This window comes from Equus przewalskii, chromosome 20 (genome assembly GCF_037783145.1).
Source record: "Equus przewalskii isolate Varuska chromosome 20, EquPr2, whole genome shotgun sequence".
NCBI classification, from domain to species: domain Eukaryota; kingdom Metazoa; phylum Chordata; class Mammalia; order Perissodactyla; family Equidae; genus Equus; species Equus przewalskii.
The window spans coordinates 56155416-56182867 of record NC_091850.1 but is presented as its reverse complement, the minus strand read 5'-3'; the positions used below and the strand labels follow the sequence as shown (position 1 = coordinate 56182867).

The 27452-nt window shown below is 57.4% G+C and overlaps 1 protein-coding gene and 1 long non-coding RNA gene across 4 annotated transcripts; one reads left to right on the top strand and one right to left on the bottom strand.

Moving 5' to 3' along the window:
• Positions 1-3161: 3161 nt before the first annotated feature.
• Positions 3162-12314, bottom strand: IRX4 (iroquois homeobox 4). 2 transcript variants are annotated; one of them, XM_070587245.1, is made up of 6 exons: positions 12186-12314; positions 7885-8030; positions 7126-7377; positions 6218-6327; positions 5040-5368; positions 3162-4575 (listed from the first exon to the last, which is right to left on the bottom strand). In XM_070587245.1, exons 2-6 carry the CDS (start codon positions 7927-7929, stop codon positions 3752-3754), a joined length of 1560 nt encoding a protein of 519 aa, XP_070443346.1. In that variant the 5' UTR covers positions 7930-8030; positions 12186-12314; the 3' UTR covers positions 3162-3751. The 2 variants fall into 2 exon arrangements, with proteins under 2 accessions (XP_070443346.1, XP_070443347.1); XM_070587246.1 differs by lacking the exons at positions 7885-8030; positions 12186-12314 and having other exon boundaries at positions 7126-7661.
• A 133-nt stretch (positions 12315-12447) lies between these two features.
• Positions 12448-15589, top strand: LOC139077884 (uncharacterized). Of its 2 annotated transcripts, none has more exons than XR_011530489.1 (5): positions 12448-13261; positions 13482-14684; positions 14955-15095; positions 15269-15342; positions 15498-15589. It is a non-coding gene; the product is annotated as an uncharacterized lncRNA (long non-coding RNA). The 2 variants fall into 2 exon arrangements; XR_011530490.1 differs by having other exon boundaries at positions 12464-13261; positions 13482-13836.
• Positions 15590-27452: the final 11863 nt, after the last annotated feature.

Genomic DNA, 27452 nt, shown 5'->3' with positions numbered 1-27452 from the left:
GCAGCTCGGCCAGCAGGCGTGCCCAGGAAGGGAGGAGGTATAAATCGCAGGCACCATCTCGGGAGACGACCACTTTAAATCTTAATTGGTTGCCTTTTAAATATCATTTAAGGGCTGGCTTCCCTGCCTCTCTCCTAGTTAAGAAGGTGTCGTGTCAAACTCTATTACTTGCTGGACGTCCTTCCTTAAGTTAAAAAGAAAAGAAATTTTAAAAAAAGAAAGGAAGGAAGAAAAAGGAAAGAAATGGAGCCATCAGCGGCTGGTTGAGGGTCGATAAAGCTTTTAGATTTGGAGACGTTTTCGGGAGCCCATTTCCTGCGGCTAAGAGTTGTTAATGGAGCTTAAGGAATTAGCCTCGACTGGGCCGCCAGCCGTATATTTCCGCGCCTGGTCCCCTGTTGGGTCTGGATATGCTGCTGTCAGACTCGCTTAATGAAAAGTAACGCGCCGCTGATTACAGTTTTATTTGGGCTCTATGTAAAGCGCGCCGTTAATTTAGCATCCCCTCCTCTGTGTCTGAGTCGGCCACGCCTGAGCGGCTGAGCGCGCGGTCCCCAGCCCCTCTGACAGCCGCCCAGCGAGGGAAGAGGGGCCCCCGCCTCCAGGACCACGGGCTTCCCCCCCCCCCCGCCCCCCGCCCCAGCGCCCGCTCCTAAAATGCAATCCCTGGCAATTCTCATCCCTTTGCGCTCGCCCCCACCAGCCAGTGGGAGAACATGGGCCAGAGAGGGGCAAGGTGCCTACGGGAAATCCTCCAGAGTGTGCCCCCAAAGGTAAGGCATGTGGGTCGAAGCGACAGCCCCAGCCTCCGGAGCATCCTTTCGGGATCTGTTGCCCTGGAATGTGGCTGATTCTCTTCTCCTCACTTGATGTCTCTATTTCACACAGTTTCGCAGTTTGATCAAATAAGGCACTTTCTGCCAGCCAGTTCCACCAAGATCTGGGCGCTCCCACGCCATTGGCACTGGGACAGACAGGGATCCGCCGCCACCCGTGGCGCTGGAGCCTGAGGTCCAGAGGGCAGCAGGCCTGGACGGCAGGCTGAGCCCTCTAGGCTCGGGGCAGCCCCGCGAGGGGATCTGGGGTCTGGGGTCAGGGGTCCAAAGTCAGACCAGCCTGGCCCCGCAGCGCTCGCCCACCCCTGCAACCGCGAGCCCAGCCTCTCCAAGCCTGCAGCCAGGGCCACGGGCCGAGGTCCGAGCCTGGGTTTCTGCCTCCACTGCCCTTTCCCGCCGCGCCACGCCGCTGGCTTCAGCGAAGCCTTGCTTTTGCTGGAAATGCCTGGCTTTGTCTCGGGCTGGGGTGGGCGCACTCCAGCGGCCGCCCTCGGCCGCATTAAAATTCCTGGCGCCCCAGCCTCGGCCGCCGCGTCTCCCTCGAGACTCCACTTTCGCTATTACTGTCAAGTACCCTTGACTCTTTATTTTTGCCCTTTTATCTATTACAACTAATTCGAGTTCTTTTGCCCTTTTCAGTCTAAGACGTGGGCTTTCTGCAAAGCCTCCCCCTGCCAGCGAGCTCTCGGAGCGCGGAGCCTTTAGAAATTGAGGGGTTTACTGTCAAAATGAAAATTTCACTTCAAATTATCTTGGCTGATGCTCGCTCGCCAGGCCGGGGGCTCCCGCCGCAGCCTTTTGACAGGCACATCAGCGCAAGCTTCCGCATCTCGATAATATCATCGAAGAGCTCGAAAGTCAATGCGGTGACAGCGCGCGCGGATACAATCCAATTACCGCGCGGCCGCTGGCGGCCCCGGCTCGGGGCCGGGCTGCTCCCTCCGCTCAAGGTCTGGGGTTCGAGGTCCCACCACTCAGAGTCGGGGGCCCGGCCGCAGTCCTGCCATCAGGGTCCCCTCGCTCAGGGGTGCCCCGCGCAGCCCAGGCGACGGGCTTGGGGCCGCGCGCTCTGTCTCTGTCTCCCGTGCGTAAACTCGCCCCAGTGCGCGGTCTCCAGGGCCGATGAGGCCAGCTTTCCAGCGCTCTCAGCCTTCCCGTGGCCTATCCCAGGGGTCCCGGACCCCACAGGGCACCAGTCCAGTCGCCCCCAGCCCCTCGCAGAAGAAAGCCCCGGCCTCGCGTGTCCCTCGAAGGCTGCCAGCCGGCAGACTCGCGTCTTCAGCTGGCGTCTCCCGGGCTTTCAATGTGTCCGAGTCCCAGGGTAAGAACCCCCATAGCCTCTTCGGGGCACCACTGGGGCTGACCCACTTTTGCAGGCCCGCTGGCTTGCCAATCCGATCTTCGTCGGGCCACCAGCAGGGCCTTACTCGGAGGGCTTCAGGAAGGGGCGAGCCCCGAGTCCTGGGAGCGCGCCTTGCTCGCTGCCCTCGGGCCCGTTGTGCTGGATCTGCGGGGAGGGTGGGGGTGGGAGGTGCAAACTTGACTATAGGGAGGGACCTAGCGATTTCCTTTCAGATCAGAGCAGCTGGCCGCCAGCGAACTGGGCTCCGCGGGGGTGGGTGTGGGGGACCGGGTTTCTAAGCAAAGCCAGGCAGGGGTCAGTGCTGCGCGGGAGCCTAGGCGAAGTGAGGCGAAGCCCGCGTCTCCCCGCTCACCAACTGCTCTGCGGGTTCTGACCCTAAACCCTGTCCGGCTCCAGCTCGAGGCCTCCCACCCCCGCCCCAGGCCCTTCCTCCCAGCCTCGCCTCTGGTCTGCGGCCTGCAAAGCGCCCGGAGCCTCGCTCGCCTTCTCTCCCAGAGGAGGAGGCTGACTGCGCAACGCCTGGGCCCTGGAGGGAGGGAACGAGGGGTTAGCAGTGGAGCAGCGCCTTCAAGGCCGCCTCCCTCCCGCTGAGGACAGGCCAAGAGGCCTCAGGACAGTGAGGTCCCCACTCCCCCTCCCCCACAAAAACACAGTCCCAGGGAATTTATAAAGTTGAAAAGTTATTCTAATCTAACCAAAGAAGTGCCCGTTTTCTCAAAATTCTGGAATCTGGTAACGGGGAGAGTTTAAAAATTTTGGGTATCCACTTCTATTATGGACTTCAACAGAATGCTGGCAGTTTACTGTGACTGTTCTTTTAAAAATGCCTTTGCTTAACCTCTGGCGCTCCACCAACAGCTTCCTTGAGGACCTGGGTCAAGGACTCCTCCCCACCCTTCCCATGGGGATCTGCACCTTTTCTTCTGCCCATTCTCAAACCCCTACATTGGAAACGTGTTCACTTTGCAATGCAAACACCACCACTCGGTTTTATTGGTTTTGTTATATTAGCCTCTGAAGCAGGCAGTTATTGGTGTGAACATACATTAAAAAAACATAATCTGATCGAGTTAGGAGTGTGCAATAGTGTAAACTTGGTGAAGTGCTGTTGGTGAGGATTATGTGCGGAGGATGAAGTCAGAAGGTCAGCAGGCTGAGGGGTTTCCATAACACAGAGGCATGCCCAAACCCAAAAGGAGACTGCAAGACAGAGCCTCAGGGCTGAAATGTCTGCTCCATGTAAACTTGTGGACGGTAAACTTTATGCTCAGGGTGGCTCCCTTCTGCTCCGAGAGCAGTTTCATCCCCCAGGTCCGTGTTTGGGGGAGTGGCTCATGTCCAGGTGGGTGGGGCACCTGACACGTCAGTCAAGCTGCTGCTCCCTGGCTCCCCCAGAGCGAGTTCAGATGCTCCCTCCAGGGTGGTTGGTGGCCTGAGCTCTCCTGTGCTCTTGCCTTGCTTTGGAAACCTGGTAGAAAGAGTCTGCGACCTAGGAGCCTGCAGCCTGAGCACCAGCTCCCTCTTCGGCTCAGGCGCCCTGGCCAGTGGCCAGTTAGGCGCAGAAGGGCTTCCCGCCGGCCTTGGGCAGGGCCAGCAGCTCCTTGGCAGCACTGGAGGCAGGGGCATCTTGGGGTGCCGTGGGAGGGAAGGCCCGCGCCAGGGGCGTGGTCAGCATGTTGGCGCTCGCCCCCAGTGTTCGTCCCAGCGGCCCTGGGTCCAGGAGGGCGCCCTTGGCGGTGGCCCAGGCCTGGTTCAAAGTGCTGTGCCTGAGGATGGGGTCATGAAAGACCCCGTCCACCCAGTTTCTGAGACTGGTTACTGGGGAGTCCTGGTGCCTGTCCAGGGCACCAGCGGGGACCTGGGCCGCAGGCGAGGATGAAGCAGGCGCTGACGAGGCGGCAGCAGGAGCGATAGGGCCTTGGCGCTTGAGCATGCACGACGGAAACTCAGTCTGGCTCAGGGCAGTGGCGGCGGCTGTCGCCGTGTGCGCCAGGGACCAGATTCGGGGCTTGGCCTCGAGCCCCACCGTGGCCCCAGCGGGCGCAAAGCCCAGCTTGGCCTCGCACGCCTGCGGGCCGTCGCCCACGCCCGGCTGCTGCTCTGGGCCGGCTGCTGCGCTCCGGAGGCAGCTCCGGGCCCTCTCCAGGTCCTGGTCCAGGGAGGCCCCACTACCGGCAGCCAGGGGCATCCGGAGGCTGCCTGGGGCCTCCTTTCCCGGGGCGCTGGGGCCGTCGGGTGCGGCGGGGACTCGGTCCAGGCTGCCATCCAGGGGCTGGAAGGGCGGTTTCAGCTCGCAGTCCCGGGGCTCCGCCTCCAGGGCGTCGAAGTCCTCCAAATCGCTGAGCTCTAGATCCTTCTCCTCTTTGCCGATGGGCTCTGCCCAGGAAAGAAACAGTGGGCAGTGGAGAGAGAGGACAGCGCGTTAATCAGAACCTTACCTCCTTCCTAACCCTAACCCACGGTTATGGGACCAACTCTGGAGCTAGGAAGAGCACCCAGGCCTTTCTTCCCATGTTCCATCTCCTCTGGAGGCTCCGAGTCCCCAAACTAGCAATGCAGGAGCCTGGGTGATTTCAGCCTCAACTCAGCGGGGGTGGGGTCGGGTGTCTAACGTTTGAAACGTGATTCTGGATTTCTGTAAGCATGCTTCGGGCTCACCACCACAGGCCACGCAGCGCATGGCCTCCAGGGGGCCAGTTCATTCATTTGCCGCCTGGGCCCCTGGGGATCTGCTTTTATGATCCCGGTTCAAGGCCTCTAGAGGTCCTAGAAGCGGCAGAGAAGGCACCGGGACGCCCCGGCCTAGCGCCCCAGCCCCAGCATCGCCAGCTGCCACCCACCTTCGTTCTTGGCGCTCTTGCGGGGCTCCTCCCGGGCTTCCTCGTCGGCCCCCTCCTCCTCCTCGCCCTCAGCGTAGGGCCGCTTCTCGTCCACGCACTTGTTCCTAGGCGGCCAGGTCATCTTGTTCTCCTTCTTGAGGCGCCGGCGCGCGTTGGCGAACCAGGTGGAGACCTGCGTGAGGGTCATCTTGGTGATGATGGCCAGCATGATCTTCTCGCCCTTGGTGGGGTAGGGGTTCTTGCGGTGCTCCTGCAGCCAGGCCTTGAGCGTGCTGGTGGTCTCGCGCGTGGCGTTCTTCCTCCGCGTGCCGCTGTCCATGGTCCCGTACCTGGAGACAGGCTGGGCAATGGGCGCCGGCCCCCGCACCACGGACAGCGGGGGCGAGGCCCAGGGGGGGCTTCCGTTCCCGTCGTGGGGGGTGGATTTGTGGTGCTAAGAGCTGAGTCGGACTCAGGCCTCGACCTGGCATGGCTGCCCGCGGGCACCGCCTTCTGTGGTCCGAGGCCAAAGATGTGCGCATATTTGATTAAACTTACGCAGAGCCCGGGCTCCTTCAGTAGCCAGAGCCTGGTCTCTGTCACTCTACACAGATAGAGATTTCCTTGGAGTTCCTTTATCGGGCCTCTCTCCTATCCTTTTGATCTGGAAACCAGGGCAATATATCACAGAGACGCGAACTCGATTATGGAACGCCCGTGGGCAGAAATGGTCCTTAGCGCCCATGGGGAGAAAAAGCGCAGGGGGCCTCCGTGGACTTTCTGCGGTTAAATGTATGACTGGCGCCCCGCGGGAAATGGGGCATGCTGTCTGTGAGTGAGCAAGGACTCCCTTCTCTGGTTCTCACCGTAGGGACGGTGGGCTGGGTGGGCCCCCACACACAACACGGGCTGCGCGTCTTCCGGTGGGGGGGAGGCATCTGAAGCCTGGGCAGCGAGACGCGACTCCCCTTAACACCACAGCTCAGCGCAGCGAGGGCTTTGGGAGTCCGGAGAGCGTGGGGGCCCGGGTTAACCCCGGTGGCCACCTGCTAGCTGAGAGGCAGGGCTGGGACTAAGGTCAGCTCAGCCCGGCCTCAGGAATGCCCCTCCCCTTGCCGCCCAACCTTGCCGAGGGAGCGAGGGGCTGGCGGTAGGGGTCCGTGTGGGGGCGGGCAGGGAGGAGGGGTCCGGGCCCTCACCTGTCATAAGGGTACTGGCCCAGAGCCGGCTCGTACGGGTAGTAGGCGGCGGCGGCGGGCGTGAGGCCCGCATGCGCAGATCCCGTCCCGTCCTTGGAGTCGAAGCTGTTCTGTAGGTGCCCAGGAGCCTGAGGTCGCAGCTTCCGAATGCGACCCACCTCGCGTCCCTTCCCCAGGCCCTCTGGCTTCGGGCAGCCTCACACCCCGCACCCGTCCCCAGACTCTCCTTAGGGCTCAGGGAGCAAAGGAGCCCCAGGACGTGGAGTGAGGACGAAGGGAGTGCTGGGCGGGGGCGGTGCAGGGTGAGTAGGGAACAGGGGAGAGGAAGATGAGAGGGAGGAAGGGGGAGAGAAGAGGGTCGGGGACTGGGGGACAGCAGAAGAGGAGGGTGAGCAAGGCGAGGGAAAAGAGGACGGGGGAGGAGGGAGAGGAGAAAAGGGGAGGAGCTGAGACAGGAAGGGGGAAGGAGAGGGGGGAGCGAGGGAGGGAGAGAGCGAGGGGAGGGGGAAGTGGGGGGCTGGGAGGAGAGGAAGAGGGGGCCAGAGGAGCGAGGTGGGCAGGAGAGCTGGGGGGGGGGGCAGTAGGAAGGGAGAAGGGAAGCACACGCTCCGACCCTCCGACAGAACCAGACGTCTGGCCAGAACTTAAGGGAGATGCGGACGAACAATAAATATATTATAGACAGCAGCCGGCCCGCGGGGGCGGGCCTGGTGGCGTTAAGAGGGACCAGGCTTAGAGGCGCCCGCAACCTTGAAGGAAGCTTCTCCCATCCCCACAATCCAGGCTCCAGGGGACAAGCACCCCTGCCTTCGAAGTGAGGGAAAAGGAGTTTGGCAAACCGAGGGGTAGGCGCATGATGCGGCGGGCGGCGGGCGGGGAAGCTTTGACAGACTCCCCCCGCCCCTTACCAGCGAGTAGAAGGCGGACGCCTCGGATCCGTAGGTCACGTAGTTGCCGTAGCCCTGAGAGCCGCCGTAGGGGCCCCCATAGACGCCAAGCGCCGCGGCCGAGTTGAGCTCGTGGCGCGCGGTGGCCAGCAGCCGGCTCTCGTAGACCGGGCAGTAGACGGGCGCCTGGGCGGAGGCGGCCGGCCCGGAGTCGGCCAGAGTCCGGCCACCCGATTCGCAACACGTGCTCAGGGAGTTAGTGGTCATCAGGAACTGAGGGAGAGAAGGGCCAGGAGGAAGGGCGGGGCACCCGAGCGCCAGGCTGGGGCCCTGGGCCTCCATCCGCTCCTCGCGCCGCCCAGGAGGGCGTGCCACATGTCCTCGGGACCGCGCGTTCCTTCCCGTGGGGAGCCTGCGCGCTCCTGGCCTCCTCCAGCCACGTGGGGCCCAGCCTGTTCCGGTGCGGGAGTGTTCACACCCTCCCCGGGGTTGGGGCGGGGGGTTCCAAGGCTGCGCACGCCCTCTTGTGCCCCGGCTCTCTCCGATCCCCAGGCCCCCTAGGGCTCAGCCTCAGAGCCCAGTGTGGGGGCTAAACAAAGCGAGAAATGGGGGCCTTGCCCATCGGGGTTTCCTCAGCGCCCCTGCCCCCACCCCCCGGGCTGGGCGCCAGGGACGCCTGGCACAGGCCCTGCTCGCTGGGAAGCGACGCCTGGGCACTGGACAGCCCGCCCGCCGGCGTGTCCGGCCGCGTTCTCTGCGGCGCTCGCGGGTCCCCCTTACCTGGGGCGCAGAGGAGTACGGGTATCCAAACTGCGGGTAGGACATGGCGGGCGCGGCCCGGGGCCGGCGGGCGGGGCCGGGGAGGGTCCTGCGCGCGGGGGCCGGCGTGGCGCGGCCACTGCTCCGGGGCCGCCGGCTCCTAGGCGCTGGGAGAGCGAAGCAGAAGACCCGGTTAATTCATCCACACGCTCCGCAAACTTTTCTAACCGGGTAGGACAGCGGGCCGCGGCGGCCGCAGCGGTCCTTTGAGCTTCACAATCCGGAGCCTCGAGGGGGCTCTGGAACCGACCGGCCTCGCAGCGGCGACACAAATACATATTTTGCAAAAAAGGAAAAAAAAAAACGAGTTGCGCGAACCCGTCAAGTCAGTTCTGCGCGGCTTTAAGCGCCGGAGGCTCTGACGTCACCCCCACCGCGCAGTCCGGCCTGTCCGCAGACGTGCGGGTCACTCGGCCGCGGCCCGGGCCGGGCAGGGCGGAGACAGGCCGGCCGCGCGGGGCGGAGGGGCCAACAGGCTCCAACAAATGAATTTCACCCGAGCAGTCAATATCGCCCCGACGAACCGTGTTCCTCCTTAGTCACCGAGGACGGGAGGCACTTTTAATTAGAAATTAATTAATGAGCAGCTGCTCCTTCCCACCCCACTGTAATCATTAGTCTCAATTACAAATGAGACATATGAAGGGACACACGACTGAGTCTTCACTGAAGATGTAATCAACAGTTAAAATTAGCCGCGCGGGCGCAGGCGGCCCGGCCTCCGCGCTCCGCGCTCCGCTCCAGGTGGAAGGAGGGCGGCTCCGCAGGCCGGGCGCGCGGCGGCGGGAGGCAGCGAGGCCCGACTATTGTTTAACCGGGAGTCAGACACGCCTCCCACCAGTTCGAACCCCACACCGGGACGCAGTTCCAGCGCCAGATGCGGCTCCAAGAGTGTCTGCATCTGGAGGTGAAAATGCCCTCAGGTGTGTGAGTCGTGGGGCCTTCCCCAGAGCCCGCCATCCCAAGGTTCCGTGGCGCAAGTGCTACGGGGCTTTGCCACTCGGCCGCTTGTCCCAGGGGGACGCCCTCCACCCCCACACCTCCCTCCCATTGTCCTATAAGTTCCTGCGGGGCACATGGCCCCCCTCCCTCCCCCTGCCCCTCGCGGCTAAATCGGGGACTGCCAGACATCCCGCGCACTCGGAAGAGCAGGTTTCCCGACTCAGCTCCGGGGCCCCTCCCGCTAAGCTCGCTCCTCCCGGCGATCTTTGGGGCTAGGAACGGGGGAGGGGGCGCCAGGCCCACGCGTCCTTCCCTGCCTGTTTTGCACAGCTCCTGGCCCGGGACGCGCGCCTCGGTCTGGGGAGGAGAGCGAGTGCCCAGCCCAGGACTTCCCCAGCCAGTCCTGGCCCTGGAACCTCGCCCGGTCCAAAGCGGAGGCCAGAGCGCAGGCGGCAAGGGGGCGCCCCGGCCACCCCGAGCTCGCTCCCCGCCTCTTGCGCCGCCGCCCTCCGGGGGCCGGACTCTCCTCTGCCGCAGTCGCCCCGTTTGGCCTCCCGCGGTCGGCCGGGAGGGGAGCCGTGCACGGCGGCGCTGTGCAGACTTGCTGGGAAAGATTCCTAGGTTCAGACCTGTGAATCGCCGCAGGGTCACCCTCTAATTAATGATGACGGTTCTCGCCCTCTCCCCAGCTGCAAACCTGCCTCCCAGAAACCAAATCTGCCCCTCTGACAGCTCGGTTGAAGGTGATTGATGAGTATCTGGAGACCACAGTACGCATCATATAATATCTACTGCGTAATTGCTTTAATTTACAGATGAAAATACGAGTTCTCTGATGGCGCTGGACCGAAGCCGGCCACGTCCGAGCTGCTTGCAAAGGAAAATCATGGGAAATAATGAATAGCCACTCCATGCAAATTATTCAGACAGTTTAGCGTCTGTAGCCCGGAGAGATATATAAAGAACACGAGTCAAATGACATTAATAATTGTTTTTGAATTCTGTATTGATTTCGTGGAGGCCATGTTTATTTCTTCCTCACCTGAATTGCTAATATCACCTTCCTGTAAATAATAAGAAACTAGCCACCGGGGCTTCTCGGGCAGAAATGAATCTGTCTCTCTCCCTCTTCCTCCTCTGCTCCTCCCCTCCCCCTTTCTCCCTCCTCCCAGCTCCTTCCAGCTTTCCGGCTTCTGCCGAGGCTTTTCTGAACACCACCTACTTTCCATTATTTACTGTTTACAAACAACTCGCTCCCGGTAATGAGGCCTGGGCAAGGGAGGGGCACAAGCCGGGGTGGCTGAGGGCCTAGGGAGCAGGAATCGTGTTGGAAGGATGGCCTTCAGCATCCTTTCCTCAGCCCATTCCCGTGGCCCCGGCCTTGGCCATTGTCAGCGTTCAGGAGGCGGCGGAGGAAGCCACCGACCAGGTCCCATAGGCCAGTGCTCAGGGCTCCGGCTCGCAGCGCGCGGCACACCCAGGCCTGCGCGCCGCGTTTCCTTCCCCGGAGACTCGGGCACAGCTCGCAGAGAGCAGCGTCTGAACACGCGACCATTCATCTTCTGAGCAGACGTGCTTTCAGAGCCGGGGCGGGCACAGCCGGTCAGTAGAGGCCTCTGGGGGAGGGGTTTCAGGGGCTTGGAGCATCATTGCAACGTTCTCCTGTGTTTCTTTCCAGCCTGCGTGCGTAAACAGACGCTCCTAGTCCCCACTGGCCCGGCCCTGTTCTCGCGGGCGACCCTCTCGCCCGGATCCTGAAATCCAGCTCACCGACTCCGCTTTCCCTGGCCGCTGCTCACTGGTCCTCCGCTTCCTGCCCGCCCCAGGCCCAGGGTGACTGCGCGGGCCTCGCTTGGCCACCCTGTTTGGGGAAGCTGGGGCCAGCCGAGGAGCCTCGCGCTTTTTGGCTGCTCACTCGGACCCCGCCTGGCGCACAACCACAAGACATTCCGCTGACAACCTGAGCCTTGGCCGAGGCCCGCTGCCCGAACCGGGGTACTTTCTGGGCCATTTTATCCCACAGATAATACCAGAATAACTATCCAAATGCCCTTTCCTAAAAGGCCAACTCGAGCAGAGGCACCCGGGTTTCCCTTAGAGAGCGGACAGGAGCGCCAGCCTCTCAGGTATCATCAGCTAAGTGCGCCTGCACAGACGTGGCGTGCTGAGCCCACGGCCCTCGAGGGACCCCCTGTTCTAGTACACCCGTGAGCAGGACTCGCCGGAAACCACGCGGTTCCCCATGGACAGGGCAGCTCCTTGGCTTCGGCGAGGTGCCCCCACTGGCCTGCTGAGTTTAAAAGGAGCCAAGGGCGAAGGGGCCTGAGGAAGCTTAGTGCCAGACATTAGAGGCCAAGAGGGCGCCTTTTGCCCAGGGACCATCGGAACCGTGGGGGGGCCTCTGGAGCGAGAGGCCGCGCCTCGACCTTTCCCTGCTCTGTGAGTGGCTTCGCCCTCGCTACCAGCAGAGCCCGGGCACTCCCGGCCAGTTCCCAGAGTCGTCCCCGGGGGCCACCGCCGTCTGGCGCACCGAGAGCCGCCAGAGGGATCTCTCCAGCCCAGCGAAGTTGACCCCAGGCAGAGGGCGGAGGCGGGAGCGCGCAGCACCAGGCAGGGGCCTTCCTTTCGGAGGCATAGGGCAGAGCCCCTGGGGTGTCTGTGCCTGTCCACTGCTCGTGGACACCCGGTCGGGGTGGAGGGCTAAGAGGCGTTCTACAAGTCGGAGGCGCTGCGCTAGCGAACCCCGAGGGTGGCAGGTCACTCCTTCGCAGCCCGTCCTCCGGGGTCCCCTGCGAAGCCAGTGGAGCGAGCTGCAGGCGCACGCCTTGAATCCTTCTCCCCGAAACGCCCTCCATTCTGGCTGGCTCCCTCCGGATCTCCCGCCGCGACCCCAACGCTCGCTCGCAGGGCGCCGCCCGAACCCGGAAGGCGCGCGGTCGAGGACTCTGGACTGAGGCCTTGTTGCCCGGCGCTAGCCCCCGCGCTACCCCCGCATCCCGTTTTCCCCAACTTGCAGCAAACGCGGCGGCCTCCCGAGACCCCACCGGCAGGCAGCAAACTTTGTGCCCTCCAGCGCAGGAGCGATCCTCGCAAAGTTTGTGCGGCCGAGCCCACTCCCTACCTGCGCTGGGGACGCGCCCGCCCGCGCCGCTCGGGCGCCGGGGCCGCGGGGAGCAGCGCGCAGCCCGGGACGCACCGGGGAGTCGCCGCAGTCGCCGCCGCCCGCGCCCCTCGGCGGCCGCGCGGAGCCTCCGCCTCCCCGGAATGGGGGAGGGGTCTCGGAGCCCCGGGGCGGGGGCGGGCGCGGGGACCTCGCCTACCTGCTGTGGCGCCGGGCCACTACCGGCCGCCCGCGAGGGCTCTGCGCGGTCGCTCGGCGCGCGCGCTCCGGCGGGGAGCAGGCGACAACTAATGGAGACATTTCCAGGCGGAGCACCTGGCGAGCGGAGCGCGCCGGCGTCCCCAGGCGCCGCGGTCGTCAGCAGAGCCCGCACCGGCGTGACGTGGGCGAGCGAGCGCGCTGCTCCCACCCGGCCGCCCATTAACGCTTTCCCCCGCGGGCGCCGTGCACTTGCCAACTTTGCCCTCCGCGCGGCTCGCGCGTCGGCTGCGTGGGGCGGAGGGGCTGGGACGAGGGGCGCCCCGGGATGGGGGCAGGGACGCCCGGGGCGGGTTGGGCGGGAACGCCGGCCGGGAGCCGACAGCCCAGCCATAACAGGACAGCAGGAAGGCGCGCCGCCTTGATTTGACCAAATGTTTGGCCTGCTGGGCCTCTCCAGGCGGCCTTGGACTCCTCAGGGACCCTCAGGGAGCCCTCCCTGCGGTCTGGCTGTACCACTCGGGGCCACTTGGGCCGGAGGAGCTGCGCCTGGAGACAGCCTTGCTTTTCTTGGCCCCAGTTCCCCGAGTCCCCCGAGCACCCCCTCGGCCGTGGTATCCCACCCTGGAGCCCTGGAGATCGGTTGAGGGCGCTGCGGCTGGCAGACCGGCGGGCTACTCCTCAGAATAGACTGGACATCCTGGCCCCCAGGCCTTTCCTTTCTTCTCCCCTCCAACCCCCATTGCCCCTTCACACTAAGGGAGCCCAGCCTCTCCCCTGCTGCTGTCCACGCTGGTTCCCGCCCCTGCCCCCAGCTCTGCCGGTTGCAGGCCCTGGGCAGCCCCGAGAGCCTTGGTGTGGGCTGGAGGGCTTAGGCAGGTGTAGGCAGGTGTAGCAGGGTGACAAACTGCTCAGTTGCCGGGGAACCTGTGACCTGCCCCGGACTGGGCAGCCTGACACGGGAGCTTCTGGAGCTTCTGTGGACCCTCTGGATCCCTGGTGGGCTGGGTCTCTGGCCTGGAAATACACCTCCGCGTGACAGCCGGTGGTTTCTGCATCCTGAGGCCTGGAGGGAAGGTGATGTGTGTGTGGTCGTAGGTCCCAGGCTCCAGGAGCCTTCCTCGGGGGGGTCTGGCATCCCTGGCCGTGTGTAACCCCCACCCCATCATTTTCCCTTCAGAGAACCACGGGTTTGTTTCTTCTCATGATTCGTGGCGGCGCAATGGCATTTAAGGTGTGTTGACTTGGATAATGTCTGAAAAAGTTGTTTGCTGTTTTTCCCTTTTTTTCCTCAAAGCTGTCTGCAGACACTGGAGGGGCAGTGCATATCGCTTGCTTCAGCAACAGCACACCGGGACAGTCTGTCTCCAGGCCTCATCTGTCCCTCCATTTCCTCCATGGAGCAGAGCTTCCATCCGGAAAAAGAAGAGAGCCAGCAGCCCCAGGCTTGCCTCCCCTCGTGCTGAATCCAGAGCTTCTGGTGTCTTCTCTGGGAAGGACACAGTGTTGGTCTCTGGGCCTGCTCTGGAAACATGAAGCCTCATCTGGGCTACAGACCTGTGGGCATCCGCCCAGACATGCCATGTGTCAGTGTAGCCCACAGGCTGACTCCGTGGGCTGACGGAAGGGGTCCTGGGAAGGGGTGCGACTAGGTAGGGATGGGGAGGAAAGGGCCATGGCACCCTCCTCGGGGAGAGGGGCTGGCTTCCATCCTTGTCTTGCGGTTCAGCTCTCTTCTTTCCGTCTCCTCCCTCATGCCCTGAGGGATGCTTTCTGCAGGACCCTGGGGCCAACAGGGACAAGCATGTCCATCCTGCCCTGCAGAGCTTACCTGGGACTTAGATTCTTTTCATAGCTGAAGATGAGCCAGGCAGGCTTGTGTTTACAATCTCGATCTGGAGATAAACTCCTTTCGAATTCACCAAGGCCTCTTTAACAACACAACAAACAAACGTGGGGAAGCAGGAGGCGAAGCCCCACAACCCCTGGGGTTTCCCTAGCTGGCCCCCACCAGCACCCCCAGAAGCAACAGAACCAGCCCAGGAGGGGCAACGTGCAGTGGGCTCCCTGGCCCTTCCCTTCACCCGCCTCCCCCAGAGACCCTCCTTGGTGTCCCATTGCTTGAACGCCGCCAGGCCCGACCTTGCCTCGGACCCCTGACCAAGTGACCGGAAGCACCAGCAGACATCCTCCACCCCTCGGCCATTGACCTCCAGGGCAGGGAGTGGTCCCAGCCCTCTTGTCAGGTTGCCATACCCTCCTGGGCTGGAACTCTGAGGACATGATGGAAATACCCCAGGTCTCGGCCCGGGGGCCTGGCGGGGAAAGTCCCCGCTTGGCGTCCGTGAATGATCAGTCTGGAAAGCGAGTCTGCAGCTTTGGCCACCCCTGAAGGACAGAAGTCCTCCCGGGGGCTGACCTGCGGATAGGCCCTGGCACGTGCGCTGCAGGGCAACAAGGCCAACGGCTGCCCCCACCAACCACCATGCCCCCAGCTCTGGTCAGTCCTTGCTCCCCATGAAGCATCTCTCAATCCCTCTTTTGTTTTCCCTGTTGGCAGAGACTTCATGCAATCTGAAACAAAAGTCTCCGTGCCCCCAGGACTTGGCCGTGCAGCCGCATCCTCCCCCTCGCCTGAACGTTGCTGCAACACGCAGAGGCATCTGGTGGTGGAAAACACTGTGATGGAGCTGACTGGGCTGGCTCTGATGCTGCCCCGGTGCCTGCCATGGCCGAGGGGTCCTCAGCCTCATTCTCCCCCCCTCCTCAGGGACCCAGGAGGGGCTAGAGGCTCTTCTCCAGGCCGAGGAGGAGGCTGCAGCAACTGGTCCTGAGTGAGGACGGCCTCAGAAGGATTCCTGGACACTGGAGTCCCAAAGACGCTGTTGTCCTTGGAAGGGTCTGGCCTTTGGTACCAGCTCCTTGGGCCGACTTAGCAGCAGTGTTTGGGGGCCCACATCCTAGGAGTGGGGAGTGGGGAGCAACATCTTTCATCTTTGAAAAGTTCCCTGAAGCACTGGGATCCTGTTCCCGGCTGGATCTGGGGCCACAGGGTAACTCTCTCCCTTCCTCCCCCCTTCACAGTGTGATGCAAACGTGGAATTACTTAATGCAGAAAGTCCGAGCAGTTTCCTTCTCAGAGCAGAGCGGTGTCCGGGGTAGGCGCCTGTGGTCGCTGCGTGGAGTGAGCGTGTGGACTGAAGGGCAGGGAGCCTCACGGCTCTGCTGTCTCAGCTTCCTTTCCATCCTCCTGGGGTCGGAAGGAGGTTGAGGGAGCACCAGTTGAAAAGTTTGTTCTTTCTCTTCGCTTCAGGAATATGATGTCTCGTCTATCATGCCGGAATGCATCAGCAGATTTTAGGGATGTTTCTATTATTAAAAGTGAAAAGCTATTAATTTAAACAATGTCTGTGGTCTGTATGTTTAAACCTGAAATGTTTACAGAGCAGTCTCCAATCACGAACGCCCTGGCTAGAAGACAGCCAAATGGGGTGACGTGATTTTTTAAATTGTAGAGAAAGGTAACAGGACGTATCATCGTCTGGAGTCTGAATATCATTTTGAATTCTTTGACATCGTATTAGAAGAGAAAATCTTTACTAGGGAGAAAAGAAATGTAAATTTGTGTCTTCAGTGCATGAGCTAGCATTCATGCAAGGGGCCTGGGAAAATAGTCAGCGTCAGTGAGCGAGGGGCCCTCAAAAGAAGGACCTCACTGGGCACCCCCTGTGGAATTTGCACAAAGAGAGAATATATTCCCCATAGTGGCTGCTTCTTGGTGGCTGCTTCCTGGCTGTTCTCATTTACACACTCTGTTCTTTAGCAGATGCTTGCAAAAATACTTTCACAAATAGAAGGTGGCAAGCTACTGCACGGCATTTGCACAGGTCAATAAGTAAATAAGAGAGAAAGAGGTGGTGGGAGTGGAGCGCGTATGGGATGGACCCACCGTTTGGTGCTCGCTCTCAAGCTCAGCTGCTCTCCGAGTTTTGGCATTTTGACCTGTTCTCCACTCCTCCCTGTCAGGGTATCGGGAGATCTGTGTGGAACTCCACTCAGCGATTCCCCTGAAGGAGGATGGGCGGTCGGCACATTTCCCAACATTGGCCACATCATGCTCCATTGTCTGCAGTTGAGGTGTTGCCTTGCACGTGCGTTTAGTTGTCCTGTGAATAGCTGAGTGTCCCCTTCAAGGGGTGACTCCAGCGGTCATCCAGTGCAGTCCTAAAAGTGAGCGTGTCCCTCGCTCCTCACGGGCATCTGGGGAGCATCACAAATCCCACGTGAGGCTCCAGGATAGAAGGGGGCGGCTCGCTCCCCCAGTGACCGGTGTAACGCGCCCGCTTTTAATTATTGTGACAGTAAATCATGCAGGAATGTGCTCCCGGAGTTAGCTGATTTTTATATAAAAAAAGCCATTTCAGAGTATTTTTGAAATTCAATTAATTGAAGGCCCAGATAAAAGGAACACATTCTTAATGGCTATAAAATGCCCCCGAGGGAGGAAAGGGAGCGTGGAGGCTGACTTCAAAGTGGGACAGAAACACTTATGGTTTCACTTTAAAAGTATTCAGATCAATGACTCAGTTAAAATTACTTATCCATTTAGCAACCTTTCATTTTCTGTTTGAAAATGACAGAAAGCAACGCTCTCATTGCCGAGACACAAACCTCCTGGAAAGGAACTTTGGTCACGATGCTCAGAATGGCACCTGCTCTTTCATTAGGACTCGGCTCCGGCGTTTTCCCTTTTCTGAGAGGAGGCGTGTGGGTGTCCTGGGGCCACAGAGCATAGTAAGCAAACTGGGTGGCTGAACCACGGCAGTTCATTCTCTCTGAGTGAGAAGAGAAGTCCCCGACCAGGTGTCACAGGGCTGGTCCCTCTGAGGCTGACGGAGAGTCTCTCTCCAGCTTCTGGTGGTTGCTGGCCATCACTGGGCTCCCTGTAGACACATGGCCCCGATCTCTGTCTTCATGTTCACACGGTGGTCTCCCTGTGTGTGTAGCCCTGTGTCTAAGTCACCCCTTTTTATAAGGACACCAGGTGTATTGGATTAGGGCCACTGATTCCAGTATGACTTCATCTTAACTAATTACCTCCACAATGAGCCTATTTCCAAATAAGGTCACATTCTGAGGTACTGGGGGTTAGAGCTTCAAGATATGAATTTTGGGGGGACAAAACTCATAACAGAAGGGTCCCTTGAAATATCACTTCCTGGCCTCAGTTTATTGCTTTAGGTTGACCTGCTCCCCACCCCTCCAGATCCCCCCACCCCCCACGTCATCCCCACTGTCAGGTGGGTCCATCTCTCTGCTCCAAGACTGAGTGCCCCTTACCCGAACGGGTCCATCAGGAAGGACCTCCTTGTGCCCTTTGTCCCCCTTCCCAGGACTCCCAGGTCAGCCTCAGCCCCGTGCAGCTCTGTGGGAGGGAGCCCTGTCCCCCTTCCCTCTTTTATTTTATTGCCATCCGACAAGGGTCAAGCTGTCTAGTGGCTTTGTGTCTCTGTTGTTGGTCTCTCCCCTCCTGCCCTTGAGTGAGCATTCCAGGAGGGGTGGGAGTTTTAAAAATTTTCCTGGAGCAGTTTGCTGACCAGCGTCTGTACGCATTAGGTACTTAGCAAATGTTGAATGAATGAGGAGAGCAAGACAAGAAAAACAAAACAGAGCCTTCTTCCTGAAAGAAGAACCTACAGGAGGCACGTGGCTTGAGGCTGCTCATTCAACGCCTATTTCCCCAGTGCCTTCCCCATCCCAGGCACTCTGTGCAGATTTGGTACATCAGTGGACAAAGGAAAGAAAGATGCCAGCCCTAAGGGAACTTACGTGTCCCCAGAGGCAGGCAGACAAACACAATCGACAGAATGAATAGATGAATGAGCGGATGGATGGATGAATGGATGGATGGATGGATGGATGGATTGATGGATGGATGGATGGATGGATGGACAAATGGATGGACGGACGGATGGATGGATGGACGGATGGGTAGATGGATGGATGGACGGATGGATGGATGGATGGATGGATGGATGGGTAGATGGATGGATGGATGGATGAATGGATGGATGGACTGATGGATGGACAGACGGACTGGTGGATGGATGGATTGATGAGGAACTAACCAAGTGCTTGAATGGGTACCTGTGTTAGTTAGCGGTGGCTGCACAAAGATTTCCCCGCAGACTTAGCTTCGCCCGACAACCTCCTTTCATTTTGTTCCATTTGTTCTCTTTCTGTCCCTTCCAGTCCAAGCTGGTAGCATTTTTGCTGGAATAACTTCCTCAAGACCTCTGGGGACCTTCTGTGAATGTCGCAGGCTTCACTCTACTATAAGAGGGGATCGGTTCCAATCATCCCTTCTCCCTCTTGGCTGCGTGCTGACTTGGCTGAGGAACAGCAGACCCACGGTGACTGAGTTCTCTGACCTGTGACTTTTCTGAGGTTTTAGCAGAAGGTTGTACGGTCACGGTGGGCGTGACTGGACTCTCCCTGCTCATGATTTCTCTAGATTTCTCTTGCTCCCAGCCCCATTTTGGCAGTCTCCGGCCAGGGAACTGTGGTGAGTTGGTGACGTGCCGTGGTGGGAGTCAGTGCAGCTGGCCGGCGTTGGGGCCTCTTCTTGCTGTCACAGGGTGAGATCGCACTTCCCTGCCCCCTTGGAGTTAGGGATGACCCTGTGACTGTCTTTGGCCAGGGGAGCGTGAGCAGAAGTGACTTGCATCACTGCCACAGAAGCCTTTCAGAGTCAGGGAGCGAATCACCCCATTCCCTTCCACCTGCCGTGCCAACAGCACCTCAGATGATGGAGGCTCCGATGGGCTGTGTCTGCGGATGAGACGGCAAGAGGTAGAGCCCCTGGCGCCCCGGGTGCACGTACTCCGAGAGCGGACATCAGCCATTGCTTTAGGCCCATGAGATGCTGAGATCGTTTGTTAGAGCAACACGCCCTATCCTCTCTGACTGGTAGCTGTTCTTCTGCAAGTCAGATTAATAACATTATAATCGTATGGTATTATGTGACTATACCGTAAGTTATGTTATATAATTATAAATTAAAATTGTATGTTATTAGGTAATATTTTATAATATAATTTTCAATGCAGACAAAATAACTGGACAGAAACATCTTAAAGGGAAAGTAGAATGTCAGGACTAAATGGAGAATGCCGTTGAAGACTGAGAGTAAAAATTACACCTCCTTTCATTACTGCCGTGGTCATGAGAAAAGGGATATTGTCTCCAAGAAAGTTCCTTAACTTAGAAGTAAATCTCCTCTATCATGAACATTTCCAGCCCTCATGTCCTTCCACCAGGAGCTGGACCCTCCCGCCTCGAGTCCTTGCCCCGTGGCCCTCTCCGCAGGGCTGCCTGACCATCCGCACAGCCTGCAGCCGGACGCTTGGGCCAGGGCGTCTGTCGGAGGCAGAACTCTGGGACACTGACTGGCTGCTGCACTGACCACTGGTGACAAGGATCACAAAGCCTTTAGGGGACAGAGGGCTGTTTTGACAGCTCTGAAGAGCTTAGAGAAAAATAATCATGAAATTTAGCATTTTAAACTAGCCGTCCAAATGCACAAAGAACCAGAGAAATTCTAGTGTGGCCCTAAAAAACCGAAACCTTATTTCTTGTAGCTTAGGGTAGATAAGAATATTCAATATTATAATTTAAATTAGGTAATAATATTAAATAATGCTTGTATATTTTATCTAATATTTGATAATTCAATATTAATTTTAATATTAAATAATATTTAATATCATCTTGTGTCTTTTGTCTCACAGAAATACATTTTTTGACACAGGCAGGTCTGTCATTTTTCCTTTATTTAATCACTTATTTCTGTCTTATAGTTGTGCTCCCCATTCTTCTTCTCTTTTTATAATTTCCGTCTTCACATTGAGGCCTGTGAGCCCTCTGAAGCTTGTTGCTGTGTGAGACAGGGGTCAGTATTTTTTTCTCTATGGTGGCGGCCACTTTCCCTATTATCACTCACTAAAGCCATTGTTACTACATAGACTTGAAACTCATTTTTGTGTTTTTTGACTATAACTCTTTAGTGATGAAAGCTTATTGTAATAAAATGACAGCCTAGGGGCCAGCCCGGTGGCGCAGCGGTTAACTTTGCATGTTCCGCTTCAGGGGCTCAGGGTTTGCAGGTTTGGATCCCGGGTGCGGACATGGCACCACTTGGCACGCCATGCTGTGGAAGGCATCCCACGTATAAAGTAGAGGAAGATGGGCATGGATGTTAGCTCAGGGCCAGTCTTCCTCAGCAAAAAGAGGAGGATTGGCAGCAGATGTTAGCTCAGGACTAATCTTCCTCACAAAAAAAAAAAAAAGGCAGCCTAACCCTCATGAGCATGTTAATCCTGTCACTAGTCAGTGACGTTATGAGAGGATCCCATTCTGTACTGATTGAACGACAGGTGCGGAGAAGGTCTGACCGGTGTGGTGGTACAGGTGGCTGGCTGCAGGGCGTGAGGAAGTTGGAGGCACAAGGTGCCCTCAGAAGAACTTCCAGCCATCCAGGGGGCAGATCTGCCCATTGCCAGTGACCTTGGGGTTGTAGCCAAGCAGCGGCCGCCTGGGAGCAGCCACGCCTCCAGCCTCCCTTGCAGCTGAGTGGGGGCCCTGAACAAAGTTCTGCCACTGGCATGTGGGAGGGGTGCATGCGGCTTCCATATGACTAAGTTGAAAGGAAACCGCGTACCCTCCACTGCCTAACTTCCAACTCTCATTGGTTGGGAAGTGGTAAAAATTAGTCACCGTAGACCTGGAAACAGAAGCCCCATCTTGAGCTCGGCAGAAGTGCCCTGCTTTGGACCACACCGGTCTTTCGTCTCTGACAGGAGAGAGGAAGAACTTGTGCCTTATTTAAGCTGCTGCATGTTTGTTCTCTGTGTGACAGCCGCTTAGCCTCTACCCAACAAGTGACAGGAGCTGGCCCTGGGGCAGCGCGGTCGGGACTGGTCAGGGAGGCGATAAGGAGGGAGCCTTGAGTGGCCTTCACAGCTGGTTAGGTGTGTGGACCTGGAAATGGGTGCACCAAGAGGATTCCTGGGTTCCGCCTGCATGATGGGTACCTGGTGGTGCCAAGTGTAGAGTGGGGCTCAAGGGGGAGGGGCTAGTTTGCAGCAGCGTGTGGCTAAGGCCCCAGGTCGCTGGGAGCTACGGTTCACGCGGGCAGTTTGCACTGGTACCTACTCTGCATGTTGATTTTCTATACGGTGAATACATATAGCAAAGTAGTGGTGGGGACTCTGGGGAAAGAATAAAAATGTGGCAAGGTGACCTAATATGGTAAATTATTAGATTTTTAAAGCAGGTTTCTTTTGTGTTTTCTTTAACATCTGGTAAAATGGGATGAAATGGTTATAGTGTCAGACCTTCTGGAAATGGGATTTCCTGGTCTCCATCCACTTTCCATATTTCCCTTAACCCTGATGGGCTTTGCGCCCCACGGACTTTCCTGGTGGCTGTTCCGTAACCCACCCTGTAAACACTGGCAGAGAGGGTGCGAGGATGGGTGTGGAAATTTCCTGGGCACAGGGCACCCCCAGAGCCACGCGTGGTGGCTGGGCTTTGGGTTGGGGGCATTGCCTGCTGGTGGGTGGGGACTCCTGGGAGGACACACACCTGCTTCTTCAGAATCTCAGCCCAGCAGCCCAGCGTCTTGGGAACTGGCTGTCTTCCCTCGGAGAGATGTCTCCTCAGGCCTGTGGAGGCCGCGGCTCCCTCGTGAGATGTCAGAAGGCCTGATTACCTGGACACCAAACATCGTCTCAGAGCTTGGGTACCCTTTCAATTCCAACTTCCAAAAAGGTGTAGCCGCCACGTTTAAAAGTCCTGTGTCTGAGGATTTGTTCTGCTTCCATCGTGTGTGCAATGGGCTTCCACGGATGCACACGTATCATCCCTGGACGTTATTCCTGGGGCCTGTGTGAGCCTGAGGCCTGGGGCGAATTGCTCCACTCCACAATCAGAGCAAACCTCAGCTTCAGGTCAGCCTTTCTTTCCACACAAGTCCAGGGCTGGCGCAGTGTCTGGTGGCCTGGGACTCCCCGACTTAGCCAGCAGGCACAGCCAGACTGTCCCCTTCCAGACACTGCTTTCTTGCTACATGGTAAATAAGCTGTGTGCTGTCCCGTCTGTGGGACGCTCTATTTCTAGGAGAATATCAGAAACGAAGTCCTTAGAGATTTTGCTTTCCGGTCTACCTAACATCCTGCAACAAGTTGCAGGTTCTCTGAGTTTTTTCAGCCCTGGTCAAGGCCCTGGCCCAAAGCCTGGCTGGACTGCTCACACCCTTGGGCCACATCGTCTGGGAGAAAACCTCTGTGCTGGTGTCTGCTGTCCCTGCCCAGCTGCGGTGGACTTTCTGCGTGATCTTGGAGTCCTAGACCCCTCCCTACTCCAGCCCCACCCCCCCAACGATGACACTGGCCCTCGGTGCCCTGTGGTTTTCTTTGAAGGGGAGGAGTGGCTAGAGTGGTCATCATTTTGGTCAGAACAGAAGCCCTTCAAACGCTAGGAGGCTCTGACCATCAGCGTTGACCACCAGTTGGCAGAGGAGTGATCTCATTTTGGGTCCTCAGATCCTCACAATCTGGGTGAGAGTCCCCGCAACATTGGGGACAGGTCACTGGTTTTCTCTTTAATGCTTGACAATTTTCTGAGGCCCAGGAGTGAGACCGAGTGGTCTGAAGTGTTGATCTGGTGCTCTGAGAAACTGTCTACGGGATAAAAACTTTAAAAAGCATTGAACTGGTAGTTTGAAATCTTGCATTTTGCCTAAATCTCTCTTTGCAGTGAGTATGAGACAGAGAAGCACACAGACGAGAGGAACGTGTCCACCTTTATCCACAGGCAAACCTCCGTGAAAACGGTGGGGGAATTGTACAGGAGGGGATGTTTTCACAAGAAGCCCAGAAACAGAGGGTTTGTGCTCCATTTGATAATGGTTGTAAGTGCCTTCCTGTGAATGCTGGTAACTTGGTTCAATACCCTGAGTCCGGGGTGGTGGGGCCGAGTCGGGGGTTATTGTCAGATAGTGGAGCCGGATCTCTTTATTGGCTGCGGATCCTTGAAGTGTGTGCTCAACAGGAAATCAATACGCTCCTCCTGGCCTCGCTGCCTGTGGGACCTCATTTTCCAGTTGTGGCTGCTCGACGGTGATTTGCTTTGCAGGTCTGATGCCACCATTTCGCAGCCTGCTTCCAGCCCTCGACCACAGCTTGGGTCAGATCTCCCAAATCACAGTCTGCTTGGGTCACCTTGGTGCTGACGACATGCCAGGATTGGGGTGTACTTGGCAGTTCCTGGGAGGCTGCCTGCAGAGCGAATTCCACTCTCCCAGGTGGTGGTGGACTCCAAGAATCTTGATGCTCACCTGCGAGTCCAGTTTCGTTGGGCACCTTTCCTCATGGTGAGGTAGTTTCTTGTCGACAACAGGCTGACGCCATGGGAGGCTTCTCGTCAGTGGCCCCTGGAGCCTTAGTGGGGTCAGAGGCCAGGAAGCATGGTGGGCAGGCTTGGGAAGCTGTGATGACTGTCTGGGTCCACATCCCGGCTCTGAGTGTGCTGAGCCTGGTTCCCAGAGGTGTGAAGATGCAGCCAAGCCAGACCTGCTCCTGCTTCCACAGGGCTCCAAGGACCTGGGCACTGAGATGCTGCGGGCTCTCCACCAGCCGCCCAGGAGAGAGGACCGAGGTTCTCAGAGTAGACGTGGCCGGACGTCACCACAGCCCAGGCGGGGGCACCATGTGAGCCAATGGTACAGGGATCTTGTCTTGGCCCAGCACTTTGATCCTCAGCCTGGAAGACAGAAGTGTAGAGCACAAAGGCGGTGGATCCTGTGGTCCAAACTCCACATTGTAAAGTGATTTCTCCTGGAAAATTCCAACCATTTACAAAGATAGAAGAGAGAGAACAAGTGGGTGCCCATCAAGAAGTTCCCACACTTACTTAACTCATGGCCAGTCCCACCCATTTTCCCAGCCTATTGGCTTTGAAGTGAATTCAGGGCATCATACCTGTAAACACCTCAGTATAGATCTCTAAAAGATGGGGACACATAAAAACTTCCTAGGACAAATGTCAGACCTAAAATATCAATAATTCTTTGATATCCTCAAATATGCAGTCAACGTTCCCTTTTCCTTGTTTTTGCCCATTTTGTTTTAAACCTCAGGATCTGATGAAGGGTGTGCATTGTGCTCAGTTGACAGCTCTCGTATCTCTCTCCGCATCTTTAGGTCTCCCATCCACCTTTTATCTTCTTGTCTGCCATCTTCTTGTCATTGCTGAAGAAGAAACTGGTGTTTTGTCTTGTAGAGTCTCTTGCATTCGTGTTTTGGCCGATCCCATCCTCAGGGAATCAGTGAATATGCTCCTTTGTCCCCTGCACTTCATGTAAATTAGCAGTTAGATCTAGAAATCTGGCCGTATCTGGGTTCAGTGTGGGCAGTTCTCCTTCACAGAGGGCGTGAACTCCCATAAGAAGGCACATACAAAGCGGTGGTCTTTCTCGCTCTGATGTTGGTGACCATTGATGACTATCGCAAGGATCTGGAAAATGGTGCTGTTTGAGGTCGGTCAATCTGTCTTCATCTGTTAGCTGGAACACTTTTATAAGGATCAGCTTTGCCTGGTCAACCACTTGGTTACACTGCAGGAGAGATGGGGAAACGATGCACTGATGTCTCAGAATCCTCCAAAGGTGAGAAATAAGGGATTTTTTTTGAGAGTCCATATCGCCTCCTGGGTGGGAATATCGTTCACGTGTTTCAATACACTGCACTTATTGGGGCTTAAGCTCTCCCGTTTTTGGCCTCTCGGAGCCTCCCCCAGCCCTCTCTGAGCCCCTTTGATGTGGCCCGGGCAGTCTTGGGTGGCCCCCTACTTGAGGTACAACGAGATGTTCTGGGCTCATCTTGCACACTTCCTGTCCCAGCTCCGGGGTGAGCCATTTCTCCTACACGTCTCAGCTAATTTTAGAGGCAAGTGGTATTTATAGGCTGCGGCCTGGGCACTATGTCACCCCGCATTTAACAATCGGAAGATAGGAGGGTGAACACTCGCTCAGGGGGCACAGCCAGCCCCCTGTGCTGCCCCGTCAGTTCTCACTGGGGGCGTGGGGTCCACTCGCAGGCTGTGAGGCCCTCACAGGGGGCTGCAGCCGCGTTCGATGATCTGACGGTCACCATGATAACGGGTACACATTTTTTTAATCCATATTTCGTATTTTCCACATTACATTTATTCTTGAAATAATTTTTTGATCCGTAAAAAGAAATACTAATTTATACTATGAGAGAACATTTTCTGGTAGAAAACCTGTTTGTCTTTCTCAAAATGAATTTTGTCACTGCTCTCTGACCGTAGCTCTCATGACCTCTTCAGGAGGGTGACGGTTTTGTTAAAACGACACAACACAACGCCTGGCAACACCTCAAAGTGCACAGAAGAAGCCCTGAGGTTCACGTCAGTGTTGTTGTCAGGTGTCGGCTGTGGTGGGAATGGAAGTAGTAGGGGTAGATGGCCTGTGGTTCTCGTCCCACATGGAGTGGCATGAGGGGGCGTTTTTAGAAACACGGATGTGAACCCCTTTTCCTGTTGGAACACACAATCCCCTAACTGGACACCTGTCAGGAGGGGCTGCTGAGCCCTGGGGACTTTGCTCCGGGGGGTTAGGGCTAGTCGGAGCTGGACCCCTCAGCTAAGCCCTTCCTCTTGAGACTCCACGGTCATCCTACCTCTGTCCTCAGTGGGGCCGTGCTTCCCAGATAAGCGTCCTGAGGAGGCTGTGACAATGAGCACGTTTTCAACAACTGAACCCGTACATGTCTGGACCATCACAGTAGGCAGTGGCTGTCGGCACAGGAGCTGGAGAGAGAGGAAGATGAAGAGCGAGGCTTCCCTTGAATCTCGACATTTCCAAAAATTGAAGGCCCCACTCATATTCCATGATACCCTAATTGTTGTTACTGTTTACCTCTAATTTAGCATTTCACTGAAATAACCATTTGATTAAAGAGGAAAACTGGTGGGTTGGGGTTGTTTGAACTTCCCTATGTACACATGTTTAACCAAGCCGCAGGTCTCTCCGTGGCCCTGGCTGGGTGAACCCACTGGAAATATGGGGCTGAAAGAGCCCTTTGTTGGCCTGCCTTGTCCTTCCTTTGCTTATTCCTTGAATCTCTTTATTCTGAATTTGTAGCAAAGTTTCCTGGAACAATAGCTTTCTCTTATAAACGCAATTGATTTTATGGTACTCAGAAATGTTTTTCATAAGCACCTCACTGGAAAAATATTCTTCAGTATGTCTGCCAGCAAGTTGACATAGAAAAAGAAGCGAACTCACTCGACCGCTTTTCCATGGTTTAATCCATTGCCCCATTTCTGAGACTTCAGGACGATCCAGCCAGTAACAAGAATCACAGCGTGTTGTCAGAAAGACCGTGATCACAGCACATCACCACCAACAATGCGTCAAATCACGGTTCAGCCCAACGCCAGGCATGAGATGAAAACAGTCCTGCTTGCCGAGAAGCAAACACCACCACCACCCAAGTCCCAGGGCTCAGACTCGCAGATTTCCACCAGGCACCGTTAATACTCACTGAAGACCTGGGCCAGGCCCAGAAGAGAAGTAGGTTGTCAATAATGCATCTGAATGAGGGAATGAATGAATGAATTCAACGTCACTCCTGCCCTCAGCCAGTATGCCTCTAAGAGCAACTCTCAGCCACCTCAACCTTTCCCACATTGGCAAGCCCCAGTCTGTTCAGATGCCCACCTTTCCTGCACACGCCCCTGCAAAGGGTGGCAGGTCCTTGATCAAGCCTGACTAGCCCAAGCCAGTCACAGCCCTTGAGTGCCCATCCCAGTGACTGATCAAGCATCTTACCGGTTCTCTATTGCTCTCAGGAATTACCCTGAGACTTAGCAGCTCAAAACATCACCCCTTATTATCTCAGAGCTTCGGTGAGTTGTGGATCCAGGCACAGTTTAAATGGGGCCTCTGACTCAGGGTCCCTCACAAGCCACCAGCTGTCAGCCAGGGCTGTGATCTCATCTGGGTGCTCGACTGGAGAGAGGTCACTTCCAAGGTCATTTACACGGTTGTGGCCAGGGTTCAGCTCCTTGAGGAATTTTGGCCTGAGGGCCTCAGTTCCCGTTGCAAAGGCCATCCTCATTTCCTTGCCAGGTGGCTCGCCGAATGGCCCTCTCAACCAGGCGAACACGTGAAAAGTGAGAC